Source organism: Centropristis striata, chromosome 11, assembly GCF_030273125.1.
Source record: "Centropristis striata isolate RG_2023a ecotype Rhode Island chromosome 11, C.striata_1.0, whole genome shotgun sequence".
Taxonomy (NCBI): Eukaryota; Metazoa; Chordata; class Actinopteri; order Perciformes; family Serranidae; genus Centropristis; species Centropristis striata.
The window spans coordinates 23501075-23517386 of record NC_081527.1 but is presented as its reverse complement, the minus strand read 5'-3'; the positions used below and the strand labels follow the sequence as shown (position 1 = coordinate 23517386).

General features: G+C 38.9%; 1 protein-coding gene across 1 annotated transcript in view; it reads left to right on the top strand.

Annotated features, from left to right (window-relative positions):
* LOC131980484 (disco-interacting protein 2 homolog C) overlaps positions 1-16312 on the top strand; it is a 282249-nt gene that overhangs the window by 245469 nt on the left and 20468 nt on the right. Inside the window, exons 24-31 of the mRNA XM_059344729.1 lie at positions 3948-4028; positions 5030-5153; positions 6623-6744; positions 8466-8577; positions 10571-10680; positions 13655-13785; positions 13877-14045; positions 15866-16036. Of these exons, the coding sequence (XP_059200712.1) occupies positions 3948-4028; positions 5030-5153; positions 6623-6744; positions 8466-8577; positions 10571-10680; positions 13655-13785; positions 13877-14045; positions 15866-16036 (1020 nt within the window). The remainder of the gene's footprint in view (positions 1-3947; positions 4029-5029; positions 5154-6622; positions 6745-8465; positions 8578-10570; positions 10681-13654; positions 13786-13876; positions 14046-15865; positions 16037-16312) is intronic.

The following is a 16312-nucleotide window of genomic DNA, read 5'->3' as shown; positions in this document are numbered from 1 at the left end:
TCACACACACACACACACACACACACACATAGCAGACAGAGGCTCTTTGTGTTGGTGTTTAGCATGCCAGTCCCCTCTCATGGCGATAACGTGGTTTTATCTGCAGTCAGGTTCCAGTTTGTTCTGTCTCAGGCTTCGGTTGTGCTCGGGCAGTTTAATCAGAGGTCACAGTCTCTCTTACACACAACACAGACCACATTTTTTGTTTTCATAGTTAAAAATCATCGGTCTGAAACACCAAAAGGTATCTCATGTCCCACAAAATATTTTTTACACTCGCTTGAAGTTGATGTTTTGAGTCAAAGTGCTTATTTTACTTGGTGATGCATTAATCTTTTACATCATCAGTTTAAACTCTTACCTTAAAAATCTTTAGATTTATAAAATCTCAGAAGTCACGGTAACACTTTGGATTAGGGAACACATATTCAACATTAATTAGTTGTAACATATTGGCTCTTAATTAGTCATTATCAAGTAGTTATTAATGCCTTATTCTGCATGGCCTTATTATACAACCAGTAAGACATTAACTAAGAGTTTTCCCTCAATAACCTCAGAATTATCGGACTTGTTGCATCTTCTGCAGGAGTCAGAACTGTATTTTGGCACAAAACAAACAAAACAACCTTAATTGTCTAATTAACCGCTAAATCACAGCAAAGTCTCAGTATCATGTGGCACCAACACACGTCTGATAATTAAAATATTTGAGATAAAGTAAATTGGAGTTTGTTACTTTTAGATACAACATTTTTGATATAATTTATGAGATTTGAGTTTAATTTTTGTGTCCTGTAAATGGCTTGGTTATCAAAGTTTTTAAGAAAGTTATGATCTCTTGGAATTGTTGAATGATTGTCAGGATTATGTATCAGGAGGTCATTTGTGACTCAGCGGCTCATTGGCTTTGACTCTGTTAGGGTTCAGGCTTGTGCAGTCATGGTGCTTTAGGGCATTTTGGATAAAATCCTTCCAAGCACTAGATGTTAATGTATGAGGCAGGAAACTGGGCAGGAAGCAGACTTTCATTTGCCGTTATGAAAGTTTTATGAAAGCTCAGAGTCGAGTCGACAAGTAGCTGAGTGATGTTTTCATCGGGGGAGAAAAGCCTTCTTTAAATCTTTTAACCCCTGAGAGATTTGCGATGCATGGAGCCGGTGGTGAGAACATGAGAGAGCGTTTCGTCAGCCGAGCTGAGAGTCGACTGCACGAGTTTAAAGAGTGAAACGGGAAACTGTGGCCGGTGAGGAGCTGAGTGATGTTTTCAGCAGGAGGTTATATACATCGCTGCGAGGGTTCCTGCACAACAAAATCTCTTAAATTAACAATTGTGATAACTGAAGCATTCGACTGTGTGCCAGCTTGTATAAAACACACAGTGATCACACAACCTCTGGGACCCCAGACAGCCTTGTTTTTACTGCTACGTATGAAATATAGTATCAATACAAGCTCTGCACCTCTATGGAATCAGCACAATCATGGCTAGAAGTGGGAAAATGTCTTTGTGGAAAATAAAAAAGCAAGTTGAATTTCTCTGATATTTATATTTATATGTGTGTATATATATATATATATATATATATATATATATATATATATATAAATTATATGTATATATATGTGTGTGTATTTATAAATTATATGTATATATATATATATGTATTATATTATATTATAATTATTATAATTATATATTTTAATTATAATTATTATAATTATATATTTTAATTGGAATAAAATTTAATGTATATGTAAACATTTTTCCAAGCCAAGCCCACAAGTGTTACCAATAAATGGAAACAAAAACTGTTGAGTAGTCCAAGTTTCACAGAATTTTTGTGACGTTACTGTTCTCACCTGAGTACTTCATGGCTTCACAGTGTTGCTGAGAATTGTAGAATTTAATATTTTTAACAGGATCTGGTTAGTGCAAACGCTTTATTTTTGGCAACATTTTAAATACAACATGTAGAATGAAGTAATTAAATTGGTTATTTTTTCTGACAGAAGTAGCTAAAATGTGAAATTCTGTTGATTATTATTCCTCGTAAAAACTCCAAAGTAAAAAAACAAACATAATTTTATTAATCAGATTTTATGTTTTTTGTGTTCAAAATGTTGATCCAGTAAGTCAAAGTGAAAAACAACTATCATATAGAATAAAAGATGCCAAATGAAGTATTTTACCAGTTCTCAGTCATTAGTTTTATTCATTTTTGTTCTTCATGAAAGTGACATGAAAAAAAAAAGCAAACCTGCTTATCTCAACCCTCAGCTGGAGGAACAAAGATTCACATATGAGGTCTTTGACCTTAATAATTCACTTTGGAACAGTCGGTAAAATTTGCAGTATAAATGAAGCGTGTCGAAGTTCCTCCGAGACGTGACGAACATGATGTGGCGCGGAGCGAAGGTCCGTTTGCTTTACAGTTGGCAGGTTAAAACTCTGACAGCTGAGTCCTCTTCACTGACACACACACAGGAATAAAACCGACTTTCTGTGGCAGAACTAAACGAATCATGCTCCCTGCGATTCTCCATCGGCAGCAGATCTTGAAAAATTCATGAGACCAGAAACAAACTCTCTCTCTCTTGATTTGTTCTCTCCTCCCATCTCTAATTCCCATCTCTTTATTTTTTGAGTCTGCTGTTTTTAAAGTAGGAATCCTTCTGTCTATTATGTCCATTCATAGTAACTCCAACCTGTCTTGACCACTCCTTTCCTGTCTGTGTAAACAGCCTGCAGTTCAGTCCTAGCTCAGTCGAGCTTCACAGATTCGCTGCAGAATTTGATGTTTCTTACAGGATCTAGTGATTCGTAATGAATGTTTTTTGGGGGGCAAAACTTTAGCAATCAAAATGTAGAATAAATCTATTGTTATGAAATATGCCCGTTTTAGGCTTTTCCTGACAGAAGCAGTTGTGACACATGATGCATTTAAGGACAGTCAGAAATGATTATTTCTATTTTTGCAGTTTCTGCTATGAGAAAATGTGTCATTTTGGCAGTAAATTTAAAAAGTCATGCTGTTCAAACCTACAGGATCAAAAGAAATTATTAATTTACTTTTTACCACATAGGAAAAGTGTTGTTTTTTTCATTATCACCTTTGTATTGCACCTGTGTATTACTGAGAGATATAAAGTATTTGTACTTGAAAAAATTCATGATGCCACAAAGGAACTCTCTCTCTTTTGATTTTTTTCTCTCGTCTCGTCTCTAATTTCCATCTCAGTCCTTTTTTTTGTCTCTGCTATTTTAAAGAAGCCTTGTTACCTCACCTTGGTCTCTTCCATTCATTCATAGTAACTTTTTTCCTTCTCTCATTTCCTGCATCCAAATTAAGTGTATCCCCCAACACTCTGACACAATCCAACTCACCAAGCTAATATGCTTTATCAGTATTCACTGTCAGTTTATCAACAAAGCTCCAGAATTAGTTGAGATATCAGAGTTTCTCTGATAACGAGTCAATTTTCAGCTGCATTTCCAGGAAATTCTGCTTATTTTCCAACCGTTTTAAAAGTCAAGTGAGCTGCAAAAACAATGCCAAATAGTGATAAGTAGTTGCAAAACTTGTTGCATTATTCAATTATTCAGCTCAGCTCCAGCTGTGTGTTTAAAATTTGTAAACTCTGCAAACACACCTCATTTATTCATTGCGAAACAGAATCAGATGTTGTGGTTTAACAAGCAGTTTCATTCATTATTTCAAGTCAAAAACTCTTGATTATAAGTTGCAAAATGTGTTGGAAAACTATACCTTTAGATTTTTGGTTGGATATATGTTTTTTTCCACGAAATACTGATTGGATTCTTCCAGCTATTTTGCTTTTGGCTGCAATGGGAATGAATGTTTGTGTGTTTGTTTGTGAATATACATACATGTTTGTGTTTCATCACTCAGTCTCACTGTCTATGTTTTTGTTTTTGATTTCAGTTCCTCTTCCTGTCAGAGGTGTTACAGTGGAGAGCCCAGACCACTCCAGACCACGTCCTGTACACACTGCTCAACTCCAGGGTAGGACTTCACAACACACACACACACACACACACACACACACACACACCAGCTGTTTCAGTCTAAGACTGCTGAATGGGCGTTTAGTATCAGTGAATGAGTACAGGTGAGTAGGGGCCTACTTTACCTTCTAGTCAAGTAGGTTGTTATCAGCTCATGTAATGGGCTGTTTTACTAATGTGTATTGTTGTTGGTGCCCTCTAGTGGCCGTAGTAACTATGAACATCTACTGGACCTATTAAAAGGTGTAGCAGACTATTGAATCGGCTGATTACAACCTATTGGATTTACAAAACGGTGGAGCAGGTCATTGCATGGGATGATAACAACCTACTGGACCTACTATAAGGTGGAGCAGGCCCCTAATCGCCTATACTTACAGGATGATAACTGATCGGGTGCACGCACATACATTTGGATGCAGGTTTTTGGGTCCAGTATGTAAGATTGATACATAATCTACAGTACGGTATAGTAGATTCAGCCAAGGGCTAGGTTTGATGCAGGTTTACCCTCAAACATGAACAGTCAAACTTAAAAAACTTCTAGTGTTTATCCCTAGATGAAGAAGGTGAAAATAAAAGATGCCAGATCCCTTTCCTTATTTTGTTACATTTGCTTCATATTACACTGCCTTGCTTTGTTTTTCTGACAGTGTTTTTACAGAATGGCAGAGAAAAAAAGGATTTATGGCACATTTTTCATTTGTTTCTTCGTATGTGAGAATCTCGACCAGAATATGCAAAAAGAATAGGCATTGTTATTGTTATGATGCAGTTTGTAGATGAGATTGTGAGTGAATTGGCTCTGTATGACGGCTATGCTAGTTTGCATAATGGAAATATGATCCACTGGTTTGTTTACAGCTGTTCAGCATCGAGATGCTGCAACGGAAAATGTGACATGACATCTGCTGATAAACACTGCTGATTGAATGTGTCAATCATCTTCCTCTGTGTGTGTGTGTGTGTGTGTGTGTGTGTGTGTGTGTGTGTGTACAGGGTACGATAGCCAGCTCTTTGACTTGTGTTCAGTTGCATAAGAGGGCAGAGAAGATTGCCGGCATGCTGGCTGAACGGGCCCACCTACAGGACGGAGACCACGTGGCACTCGTCTACCCTCCAGGTAAACAAGCTGCAACTCCAAGTCCTGATGCTTTGTACATTGGTATAAGTTTTCATCTTTGTCATAATGCTGCTAGATGTGAGTGCATTACTTCCAAACTGGAGAAAAAAAAAACAAGTGAAATTCACTCATGTTTCAAAATAAAAGCTGATCCTACACAGCAACCATTCCTGGCTAAATTATGACATGCAGTAAAACAGCTTTGGAAATGTCTCTGAACCTGTACAATAACAATAAACAAGGTGGTCAAAAGTATGTGGACACGGGGCGTCCTGGTGGCTCAGTGAAATCTTTAAATCAGTTCTAAAACGGACTGGTAACCAGTGAAGAGAGGCTAATACAGGGCTAATATGTTCAGATCTCTTGGTGTTGGTTAAAAGTCTAGCAGCTGCATTCTGCACAAGCTGAAGACGAGATATGTTTTTTTGACTTAGTCCAGATAGTAGGGTATAGGTCCAGTCCAGGTATAGATAGTTGCAATAGTCTAGCCTTGATGAAATAAAAGCATGGATGACCTTCTCAAGATCAGGCCACGAAAGAAATGACCTCATCTTAGAGATGCATCCTAAATGATAAAAACATGACTGCACAACAGTTGAAACTTGTTTCATAAGAAAGTAATGAGATCCAGCACACTGTCAACTTGAGGGCTATGACCAAAGTGTTGCATTTTCAAAGCTGACAGTGTGCAGGAACTCATTACTTTCTTTTGTGTTATTTTACCTTCCTACACATCTGTTGAACAGGTTAGACAACAGTTATTTTATAATATTATAGATAATACCAGATGTACTGTACAGACGGAAAGTTATAAGTGCAGATTTATATAGAAAGTCTGCATTTTTGAGCAACAACAATACACAATTTGCACGAAATTGACTAAAAGGTACCAAAATGCTACTTTAACTCGTGAGCCGACATGTAAATAAGAACAGACTCTGGGTGTTTTTAAATGAGGAAGGACACGACAAAGACATTCAGAGCTGCTCGGTCGGGGCGCCGGTCAGATCGAAGAGAGCGCCGCAGGGAGAAAATGAAGGAGAACGCAGAGAATTGTAATTTCCCCTCAGAGACACGGAGCCTCGTGTCCATCACGACAGGACGGACGCAGCCGAGCAGGACCAATTCCCCGACACGAGGAGATTGTCTTAAAGCAGCGTTCAATTAATCGCCTCCAGAGTCTGCCGCTCAATACTTAACCTCCTGGCCTCTGAGTGTGACCGGTTCTTTTCTCCTTTTCCTTTTTTTTTTTCTTGCTTCGTTCTTCCTCTATTCTCCTCCTCTTCATTCTCTCCTCCTTTCTTCCACTTTTTGTCTTCCCTTGTTTTTATACCCGCTCCATTATCTTTCACTTTTCTCCTTTTCCTACTTTTCCTCCCTTTGCCTCTCTCCATCTTTCCCTCTCTATCCTCCCTCCATTCCTCCTTTCCTCTCCCTGCGTCCACCTCTTCCTCCTCCACTTTATCCAGGTATCGACCTCATCGTGGCGTTCTATGGCTGCCTTTACGCCGGTTGCGTGCCGATCACGGTGCGACCTCCTCACCCGCAGAACATCGCCACCACGCTGCCCACCGTCAAGATGATCGTGGAGGTAAAAACTTTGATTCTTTATCAGGCAGATTTGTCTCAACTTGTACCATAACCAATGAGACATTTGTAAGAAATGTTTCCATATCCATAACTCCATATGTTCTATACAAAAAGCTACATTTAGCTCAGACAATCATAGCGAGGCGGGGCGGCTGTGGCTCAGTTGGTAGAGTTGGTTGGCCCCCAACCGAAGGGTTGGTGGTTCGATCCCTGACCGCCGCCGCAGCCTACATGTCGAAGTATCCTCGAGCAAGATACTGAACCCCAAATTGCTCCCGATGCTCCCGAGAGTTTACTAGTAACAGAGTTTATCAAATCAATATATCCCCATCAATATATATGGCAAGATTAAAAATACAGGAAACTAAATACAACCAATTTAAATACAATAAAAATTCTTGTGTGAATGAATTCCCAATGGTGGCAGGTGGCACCGTTTAGGGTAGCCTCTGCCATCTATTTGATCAAATAATCATCTAGTGATATTCTCAATAGCTTTAAATGATTCCTTGACCCAGAAAATGTTGATGTTGACACCAAGATTGACCTTCTAAGTGGCTTGGAAGATATATTGGTTCTCATAGACTTTATATGGCTGACATCTCCGATCCACAATCTTGATGAAGTGGCTCCTACCAAAAATTGAAACCCATGGTGATAGAGAGCATTTGGAAAAAAATTGGTGCTTTTGTCCGGTGTGTCCCCTTTCTTCTCAAATCTGGTCCTAAGCTGCCTGACTAAAAGAAAGATCTCTTTTGAATCACTGAAAACAACACAACAACAAGACAGTGTGCAGATAAAATACACACACTTCAATAGAAGGCGGCAGGTATCTATGTCACATGATCTTATTTCAAGGATAAAATGTTATGACAATAAATAATTCAATTAAAATCAATATGTTTCATAATTTGTAAGCATTTCTTTGAGGCCACTTTGAATGTGCTCTGTTACACACTTTGTTTCAGACTTCTGGGCAGATTATTCAGCTGTACTGCTGCACTGTAGAGAAATATGTTTTTTTATGTGTTTGTTAGCAATGAAAAATTACTATTTTAGTACTTTGGTACCAAATTTTTTGACATTTCTAAAGTGAGCAGCATCTTAATATTCAATATATCATTCTTCTTTCCACTCTCAACCAAGCTAGTGTTTTAAATATGTGCAGGATTAATCAGTTTAATGTATCATCATTATTCGACTTTTCTCTGGCTGCACATTAAGACACATTTAATCCTAAATGATGGATGTTTGGCACATGATAAGCTCACATTCACCAGTCAGAGGATCCTCTCTTGTAGAAACTTCTTTTACAAATCAGCCATGAAATCACAGTACAGATAGAAGTCACTGGAGTTCAACTCATAAAAATAGAAAGACTGAGTGGAAACCAAAGAAAGATGGAGTGAAGGGGCAAAGGATCCGACGGCTCGCAGAAACCGGGAAACAAGCCAGCGGTCTGGAAAAATAAGTGAGCGGATGAATGCGAGTTGTGAATAAGGACGAGGCTCGTTCATCTCTCACACAGCTGTCAGCAGGAGCTGCAGGTCAGAGCTGCACGTTCTCAGCTATAAATCTCAAGCGGGTGAATTTAACCGCTTTGTTTCGCCGGGTGGTTTAAAGTGGAGCTTCGTCTTCCTCCCTGTTGGAGAACGAATGATGGAATATAATGTGGTGTTCCTTTTTATTGCATTTCATTGAGTTGTGTGTCTGTGTCTGCAGGTGAGCCGCTCAGTGTGTGTGATGACCACACAGCTCATCTGTAAACTGCTGAGGTCCAAGGAGGCCTCGGCCGCCGTGGACGTCCGGACCTGGCCCCCCGTCATGGACACAGGTACACACACACACAAAAAGTGAGGACAGGCCGAAATGTCCTCACTTCTCAAAAATGTCCTCACTCTGTTGGTTAGAAATGTGTCCCGGTCCTCACTACGTAGGAATGACAAGAACACACACACACACACACACACACACACATATGTGTACTTCTATCTTGAGGGCCCTCATTGGAATAGAGTTCCCTAGCCCCTTACCCTAACCCTTAACCTAATCTTCACCATCACAACTAAATGCCCAACCCTAACCCTAACTTTTACCTAATTGTAACCTTAACCCTCAAACAAAGTCTGAATCAATCAATCAAACTTTATTTATATAGCACTTTTCATACATAGAAATGTAACACAAAGTGCTTTACAAAAAATAACAGACAATAAAAATGACAAAACCCACCCCTCCCGTCCCCACATTCACATCTGCACGTACACATACACGTACATGCACACACACGCACATAGACAGGTACGCACACAAACACACACTCAGATTTACACACAGCACATATTAATTGACAGTGTAGAGCGAACACACACTCTCAAACAAGCCTTTGAAAAAGTGAGGACCAGCTAAAATGTCCTCACTTCGCAAAGATGTCCTCACTCTGTTGGTTAGAAACGTGTCCCGGTCCTCACTATGTAGGAAGGGCAAGAACACACACACACACACACACACACACACACACATATGTGTGTACTTCTATCTTTGTGAGGGCCCTCATTGGAATAGTGAGTTCCCTAGCCCCTTACCCTAACCCTTAACCTAATCTTCACCATCACAACTGAATGCCTAACCCTAACCCTAACTTTAACCTAATTGTAACCTTAACCCTCAAACAAAGTCTGAATCAATCAATCAAACTTTATTTATATAGCGCTTTTCATACATAGAAATGTAACACAAAGGGATTTACAAAAAATAAGAATAAAAACAGACAATAAAAATATCAAAACCCACCCCTCCCATCCCCACATACACATCTGCACGTACACATACACGTACATGCACACACACGCACATAGACAGGTACGCACACAAACACACACTCAGATACACACACAGCACATATTAATTGACAGTGTAGAGCGAACACACACTCTCAAACAAGCCTTTAAAAAAGTGAGGACCGCCCAAAATGTCCTCACTTCGCAAAGATGTACTCACTCTGTTGGTTAGAAACGTGTCCTGGTCCTCACTACGTAGGAAGGGCAAGAACACACATATTCTTATAGACTTTTGGCATTATAGTTGATAAGTAGCTGTTTCTCTCATTTTCTTTCTAACTGTAAAGACTGTAAAATATTATTACATGCATAAAGCAACTGATGAAGCTCACATTGTTTAAAGGCATAATATGAAACATATTTTGCGTTAAAATTTCTAAATAACATATATGTTTTGTTGGGTTATAAAAACAGAGAAATCAGCTATTTTTAGTTAAAGTAACAGTCTTTTTCATGGGTCCGCTTTCAAGGATAACCGTTTTACTAGTTTGAAGCCACATTTTAAGGATACACTTTTAAGCTCTATATTTTAATCAGATGAAGGATTTTAACCATTGTGTTATAAGTCATCTGAGAAACAGGCTGAGCAAACTTTAGTGGCAGCTCGGCCCGCAGCCTCCCAACAGTGTAGAAGAAATACAGATTTTTAAACGTTAAACTGCTTCAGTATTTTTACCGGTTTTAATCCTAACCAGGGGAAGTTGAATGCAATATTGGCAATGGTGGTGAAGATGACACCTTCCACCCTACTTCACGACATCACCAACTCTTTATTGTGTTATTGCTTTGAGCTCAAAGCAGAAAAATCATATATTGTGTGTTTAATAGGCAGACGATCAGTGCAGAAGTACTCGGTCAATGGAGGCAAACTGTGAAATAGCCAATAAGGAAATGTAAACAAATGACTTAAAAATAGTGATAATCTGAGTGAATGGAAATGTCTGTGCAGCACTGATGGAATGATGAAGGGATGATTTTCTTTCTCAGACGATTTGCCAAAGAAGAAACCTCCTCTGCTGTATAAACCGTCCAACCCTGACACCCTGGCCTACCTGGACTTCAGCGTCTCCACCACCGGCATGCTCGCTGGAGTCAAGGTACACACACACACACACACACACACACACACACACCCACCAAGGTTATTATAGTTAACGAAAACTATGAAATAACGAAACTAGAATTGAAAAAACATTTTCGTTACTGAGATAAAAATAAAAACGAGAGTTTAAAAAAAAAAAATGACAACTAACTGAAACTGTATTGTGTGGTTACAAAACTAACTAAAACTAACTAAAACTAACTAAAATGATAGTGAAAATGTCTCTCGTTTTAGTCTTTGTCAACTTTTTTCATACGTAAACCTTTTTGGTTGATATGAAATCTATTTCATCTATCTGGTTTTATGACTTAATAAACTTATTGGGGCTGAGATGGATCTGACAAAGGAAATAAAGGCAACATTTGTGACTTTTTTCAATCTGGCAGCCAACAAATACCCCATTACAAAACAGTAAAACTAATAAAAACTAAACTACAACTAAGCTTTTAAAAATCAAAAGTCACAACAAATTTAAACTAAAACTAATGAAAAATTCAAAACTATTATAACCTTCACACACACACACACACACACACACACACACACACACACACACACACACGTAGACGCCAAGCCATACTAACATTTAGCTGAAAGCTACCATGGATATAACTTATCCCATAATTGTTATCTTGTTTGAAAATGACACTGATTGGACAGTTTGGGGCTCTATGTATTAAGTTAAATGTCGTATTTGGTCTGATTCTGACAACATCAACCTCTTCATGTTTGTTACTTGAAGAATTAAGACCGATTGGCTTTATTCACACTGATTAAAGGTCAACGTTTCAAATCCATAATGCTGTAATTATGGCCCTGCGGACGTCTGCACCATCATCATGAGTGCTGACGTTTGTGTGTGCATGCGTGCGTGTGTGTGTTCAGTGAAACACTTTCTCTAACAATTTAAGATCTGCGCAAGAGACAGCTGTGACATTTTCCAGATTAAAGCCCTCATTGATTCCTGCTGCAGCAAAACAAACCTGCATCCTGCACTCAACTCATTGTTTCTCTGCCACTATTCATCTGGTGCAAAATCAAACTAGTAACTGCACTTGGAGACTCATATTTAGTATGTTTAATGTATAATAAGAGTTTTAGTTTCTTCTGTTAGTCTGATCTATTTATGACAGATGAGAGCAGATCTCTTTCTCTGAGATGTGTTAATATTCTGCATCAGTTTGACATTTCATCAGTTATCAGTCTCACCTTTAGCGACCTGAGATAACTCTGAGCATTAGAGATTAAAGATTAATGATAATTGCAGATGAAATCTTTTCCAGCAAATGAGAGGCAGCACATTTCTGCTAATATCAGAATATTAATTTCTCCTTTAAACACTATGGGAAACAGAAAACTTTTGTTCATATCTCAACTTTTCATGCTGTAGTTAAGGTTTTTAGGTGGCTCACTATCTGTCATTATAAATTACCTCTATATCTCAGTTAAACAGACTGCTGGAAGAGGATTGCTGCTCATCCTATTATACTCTGTATTTGTTCTCACAGTGTTCACACCACCAGCGACTGAGGCTTCGCCATTTTGCATCATAATCACAACAAAAAACACCACAAAAGCCTCATTAATGAACGCTTTGAGAAACACACACTAATCAGCTAAGAGGGGAAGCAGGGCAGAAGGAAACAATGCCAGCATATTTTCTCATGTGCTGCTAAATTGCCTGTCCGTTATGTTTAATCACCGTTTCTTAATGAGCGAATCAGTCAGTGTTGGAGTATCAGCGCTGCGACGGGCAGAGCCGCTGCCAGAACACAAAGAGGAAAACAAGGCGGTCAATTCATCTGGCCACTGCTGCACACACAGTTTTGTTATGCTAATCAATGCGCCATGGGCATATTTCTAGTTAATTAATCGTTTGTAGCTGCAGCAGCACAGGAGGTCCTGAGTACAAACTTTAGAGTTTATTTGTGTGTGTGAAGCTGAAGAAAGACAAGAAAAGATTACAAACCAGTGAGGACATTCCGACTTTCGGAGGACTGCTTTTTGTTCCGACATCCCATTGGTCAAATGTTTAGATATGTGGGTCAGACGGCCCAATATTTTAAAAATACACCCCAGAGTCCAGTGACTGTATAAAAAGGTAATCATGCGTTATGGTGTGTTAGTGCTGTTGTTAAGGTTTGGTTTAGGCAAAAAAATAACCTGGTTAGTTTTAGAGAAAGATCACTTCTTCTTCTTCTTATCAGGCCGTTGGATTAATGGGACACATAACTCCCTTGTTTCCTGATACTAGTTCAAATCCACATAAAGAATGGACACCACATCCCATTCAGATTGCAGTTTCAAGAAGCAATATTTCCTCCTTGTTTAAGATTTTTCATTAGTTAGTTTTATTTTCATTGTGATTTTTTGTTTTCAAATTCAGTTAGTTTTAATTACTTTTTAGAGTGAGTTTGCTAGTTCTTATTCGTTTTTATCCTTTGGAAAATGCTTAGTTTTAGTTTAGTTTTTATTAGTTTTAGTTTTTTTGTAATGGGGTATTTGTTGGGTGAAAATGTCCTTCGTTTTCTTCTTTGTCAACTTTTTTCATACGTAAACCTTTTTGGTTGATATGAAATCTATTTCATCTATCTAGTTTTATGACTTAATAAACTTAATGGGGCTGAGATGGATCAGACAAAGGAAATAAAGGAACATTTATTGTGACTTTTTAATCTGGCAAATACCCCATTACAAAAAAACTAAAACTAATAAAAACTAAACTACAACTTGCTGAATTTGAAAACAAAAATTTAACAAAATTAAACCTAAAACTAATGAAAAATCCAAATCAACTATTATAACCTTGCTTTGCACTACACTAACCTGTATGAAAGCTGCTTCACAAATAAAGTTTGATAGAAACCTGAAATGACTCATTGTTCCTAGAAGCTGCTGTGCAGAAAAACTGGATTAACTGCGTGCATGGATGTTGTTTTCTGAGTGTCCTGTGTGTGTCTGCTGTTCAGATGTCTCACACAGCCACCAGTGCCTTCTGCCGCTCCATCAAGCTGCAGTGTGAGCTTTACCCGTCCAGGGAGGTCGCCATCTGCCTGGATCCGTACTGCGGCCTGGGCTTCGTCCTCTGGTGCCTTTGCAGGTCAGACAAACTCCAGTGAAACAAATATTATTTCCATCAGAAACACAACATAACATCATAAGCCCTCCATGTGTCTGGTTTCTCTCTGCAGTGTGTACTCAGGTCACCAGTCCATCCTGATCCCTCCGTCTGAGCTGGAGGTGAACCCGGCTCTCTGGCTGTCGGCCGTCAGTCAGTACAAAGTCCGCGACACTTTCTGCTCCTACAGCGTCATGGAGCTCTGCACCAAAGGCCTCGGTCTGCAGACCGACTCGCTCAAGGTAAACGGGGCGCTGCCAGTTTGTATTATGAGCTTCACATTTTATGATGTTCAAGGTATACTGTTGTTACGCCCTGGCCGAGGGTAACCAGTGCGCAGCATAAATGCTCTCTGCCCCCTTCCCAACTCCCAGAGACGAGCGTAAACAGATAAGCAGTCCAATGTGATTTATTGTGCACAACAATAAATATCTTCAGGGTGAGCACCAGCCAAAACAACAAACAAAACATTCCTCATTTTGCAAACTAACTAACCTAAAAATAAAGATGTACAAAATAAAATACAGGATTCTTACCTGACCTCCCTATACAAAAACAGGAGAAAACGTTATTAAACAAAAAGGCTACTAATAACACAGGGAACAAAGATCAACCACTACTGACAACAACAGTCAACAAACATTTCCCACACAGTCATCTGGCTGGGAGTCAGACAAAGGGCCAAAGAGAGAGGGAGGCGTCCTCAGCAGCAGTCCTTTTAAAGCTGTCCAATCAGCTGTGTCCAATCCCACTCCAACCACCACCTGGGAAACAGAAAGGAGAGAGGGAAAGAAACACCAAGCAGCACCTCCTCTGACAGGGAGGAACACCTGCACCAGGCACTGCACGGGACAAAACAAACCATATGACCCCTGGTCAGAAGACTGTGCAGAATTTTTCCCTTGCAAACAAATGTAAAGAGTCATACCAATAGTGTGTGGAAGTCTCTGTTTCTGTAACTTCTCTTTTCCTTTCATTTTGCTCTATTTGGGACATTTCTGGGCAACAAACCACCTTTTCAAGGAGGCATTTTATTCTGTACTTTGTATTTCTTTTTTTACAATTCACACATGAAATGATGAAGGCACCTTGCAAATGACAAGGTAGTGCAAATCGTAAACCGGACTTTGGTATTCGTTTCATTTTACTTCTTATTCTTAAGATTTCAATCTTAAAGAGATATTTTTTTACAAAATGAACCGAATCACAGGGAAGATTTTGGATGGATGATAATGAGAATGTTCGCAAACAGTAAGCAAGACAAATTTATATATATATATGGCCCTTTTTTGTTTTAAACTTGTGTTTTTTGCACATTTTATTAATTTACAAATGGTGAACAACATAGAACAAGAAGGCACATATAAGAAAACAACAACAACAATAATGATGATGAAAATAAAATGAATAAATACATAACTGGAAGGAAAAAGGAAAGGGGGGGGCATTTATAAACACAAAACAAAATCATGGTGGTAGAAAAATAAATAAATTAAAAATAAGTAAATAAATAAATGCATATATCTATACACACACACACACACACACACACACACACACACACACACAGACATATACATATACACACATATACATATACATATCTGTAAAGCTCTAAATATGTATACTTAATCGAGATAAAATGAAAAAATATATAGAACTTTTTATATCCAAAGGCAACCCTAAGCGCTTTACAAATTACTCTCAAACAAAATGGTAAAAATAAAGAAGAAAAAAAGGAGGCAAAAGCACATAGAATAAGAAAAATAAAATCAAGTATGCAGAAACACAGAGTAAAACAACTGAAAAGACAGAATAAAGAGAATATGAACAACAAAAAAAGGATAATGTATTAAAAGTAAAAGGATGTGACTTTGGCTTGTATTTCTCTGGGGATAAGTGGTAAACCAGACAGGTCATACTGGCCAGAAGATCTGATAAGTCAGCAGCACCTCCTGCTCAGTGCGCCTTGGGGAATTAAAGTGAAGTGCAAAGATAAAAGGGAGCGGCAACAGATACTAAATGTCAGACAACTTCTTTTCACTCTGCGTGTCTCTCTCAGTCTCGAGGGCTGGACTTGTCTCGGGTGAGGACCTGTGTTGTTGTAGCAGAGGAACGTCCCCGGATAGCCCTGACCCAGTCCTTCTCCAAACTCTTCAAGGACCTGGGACTCCACCCTCGAGCCGTCAGCACCTCCTTCGGCTGCCGGGTCAACCTGGCCATCTGCCTGCAGGTCAGTCACACTTTCAGCCCTCTGGCTTCTGTTCCCTTCTGTTCTTTAACCCTTTATCGAGCGAAGAACTATATTTGGTAACTTCAGTGGATATCAAAAGGAGGTCCCCACGTCTCTCTGTGAGGTCGTAGAACCACATGGATTTCTTCCAGCTAATCAGCAAAGATCAGGCTACGTCACAGAAGGTGACACCATGACATCTAACCAATCAGTATGATAATAATATAATATTATTACCTTTATTGACCTGGACCTCCTATGTAAAAATTTAAAAGA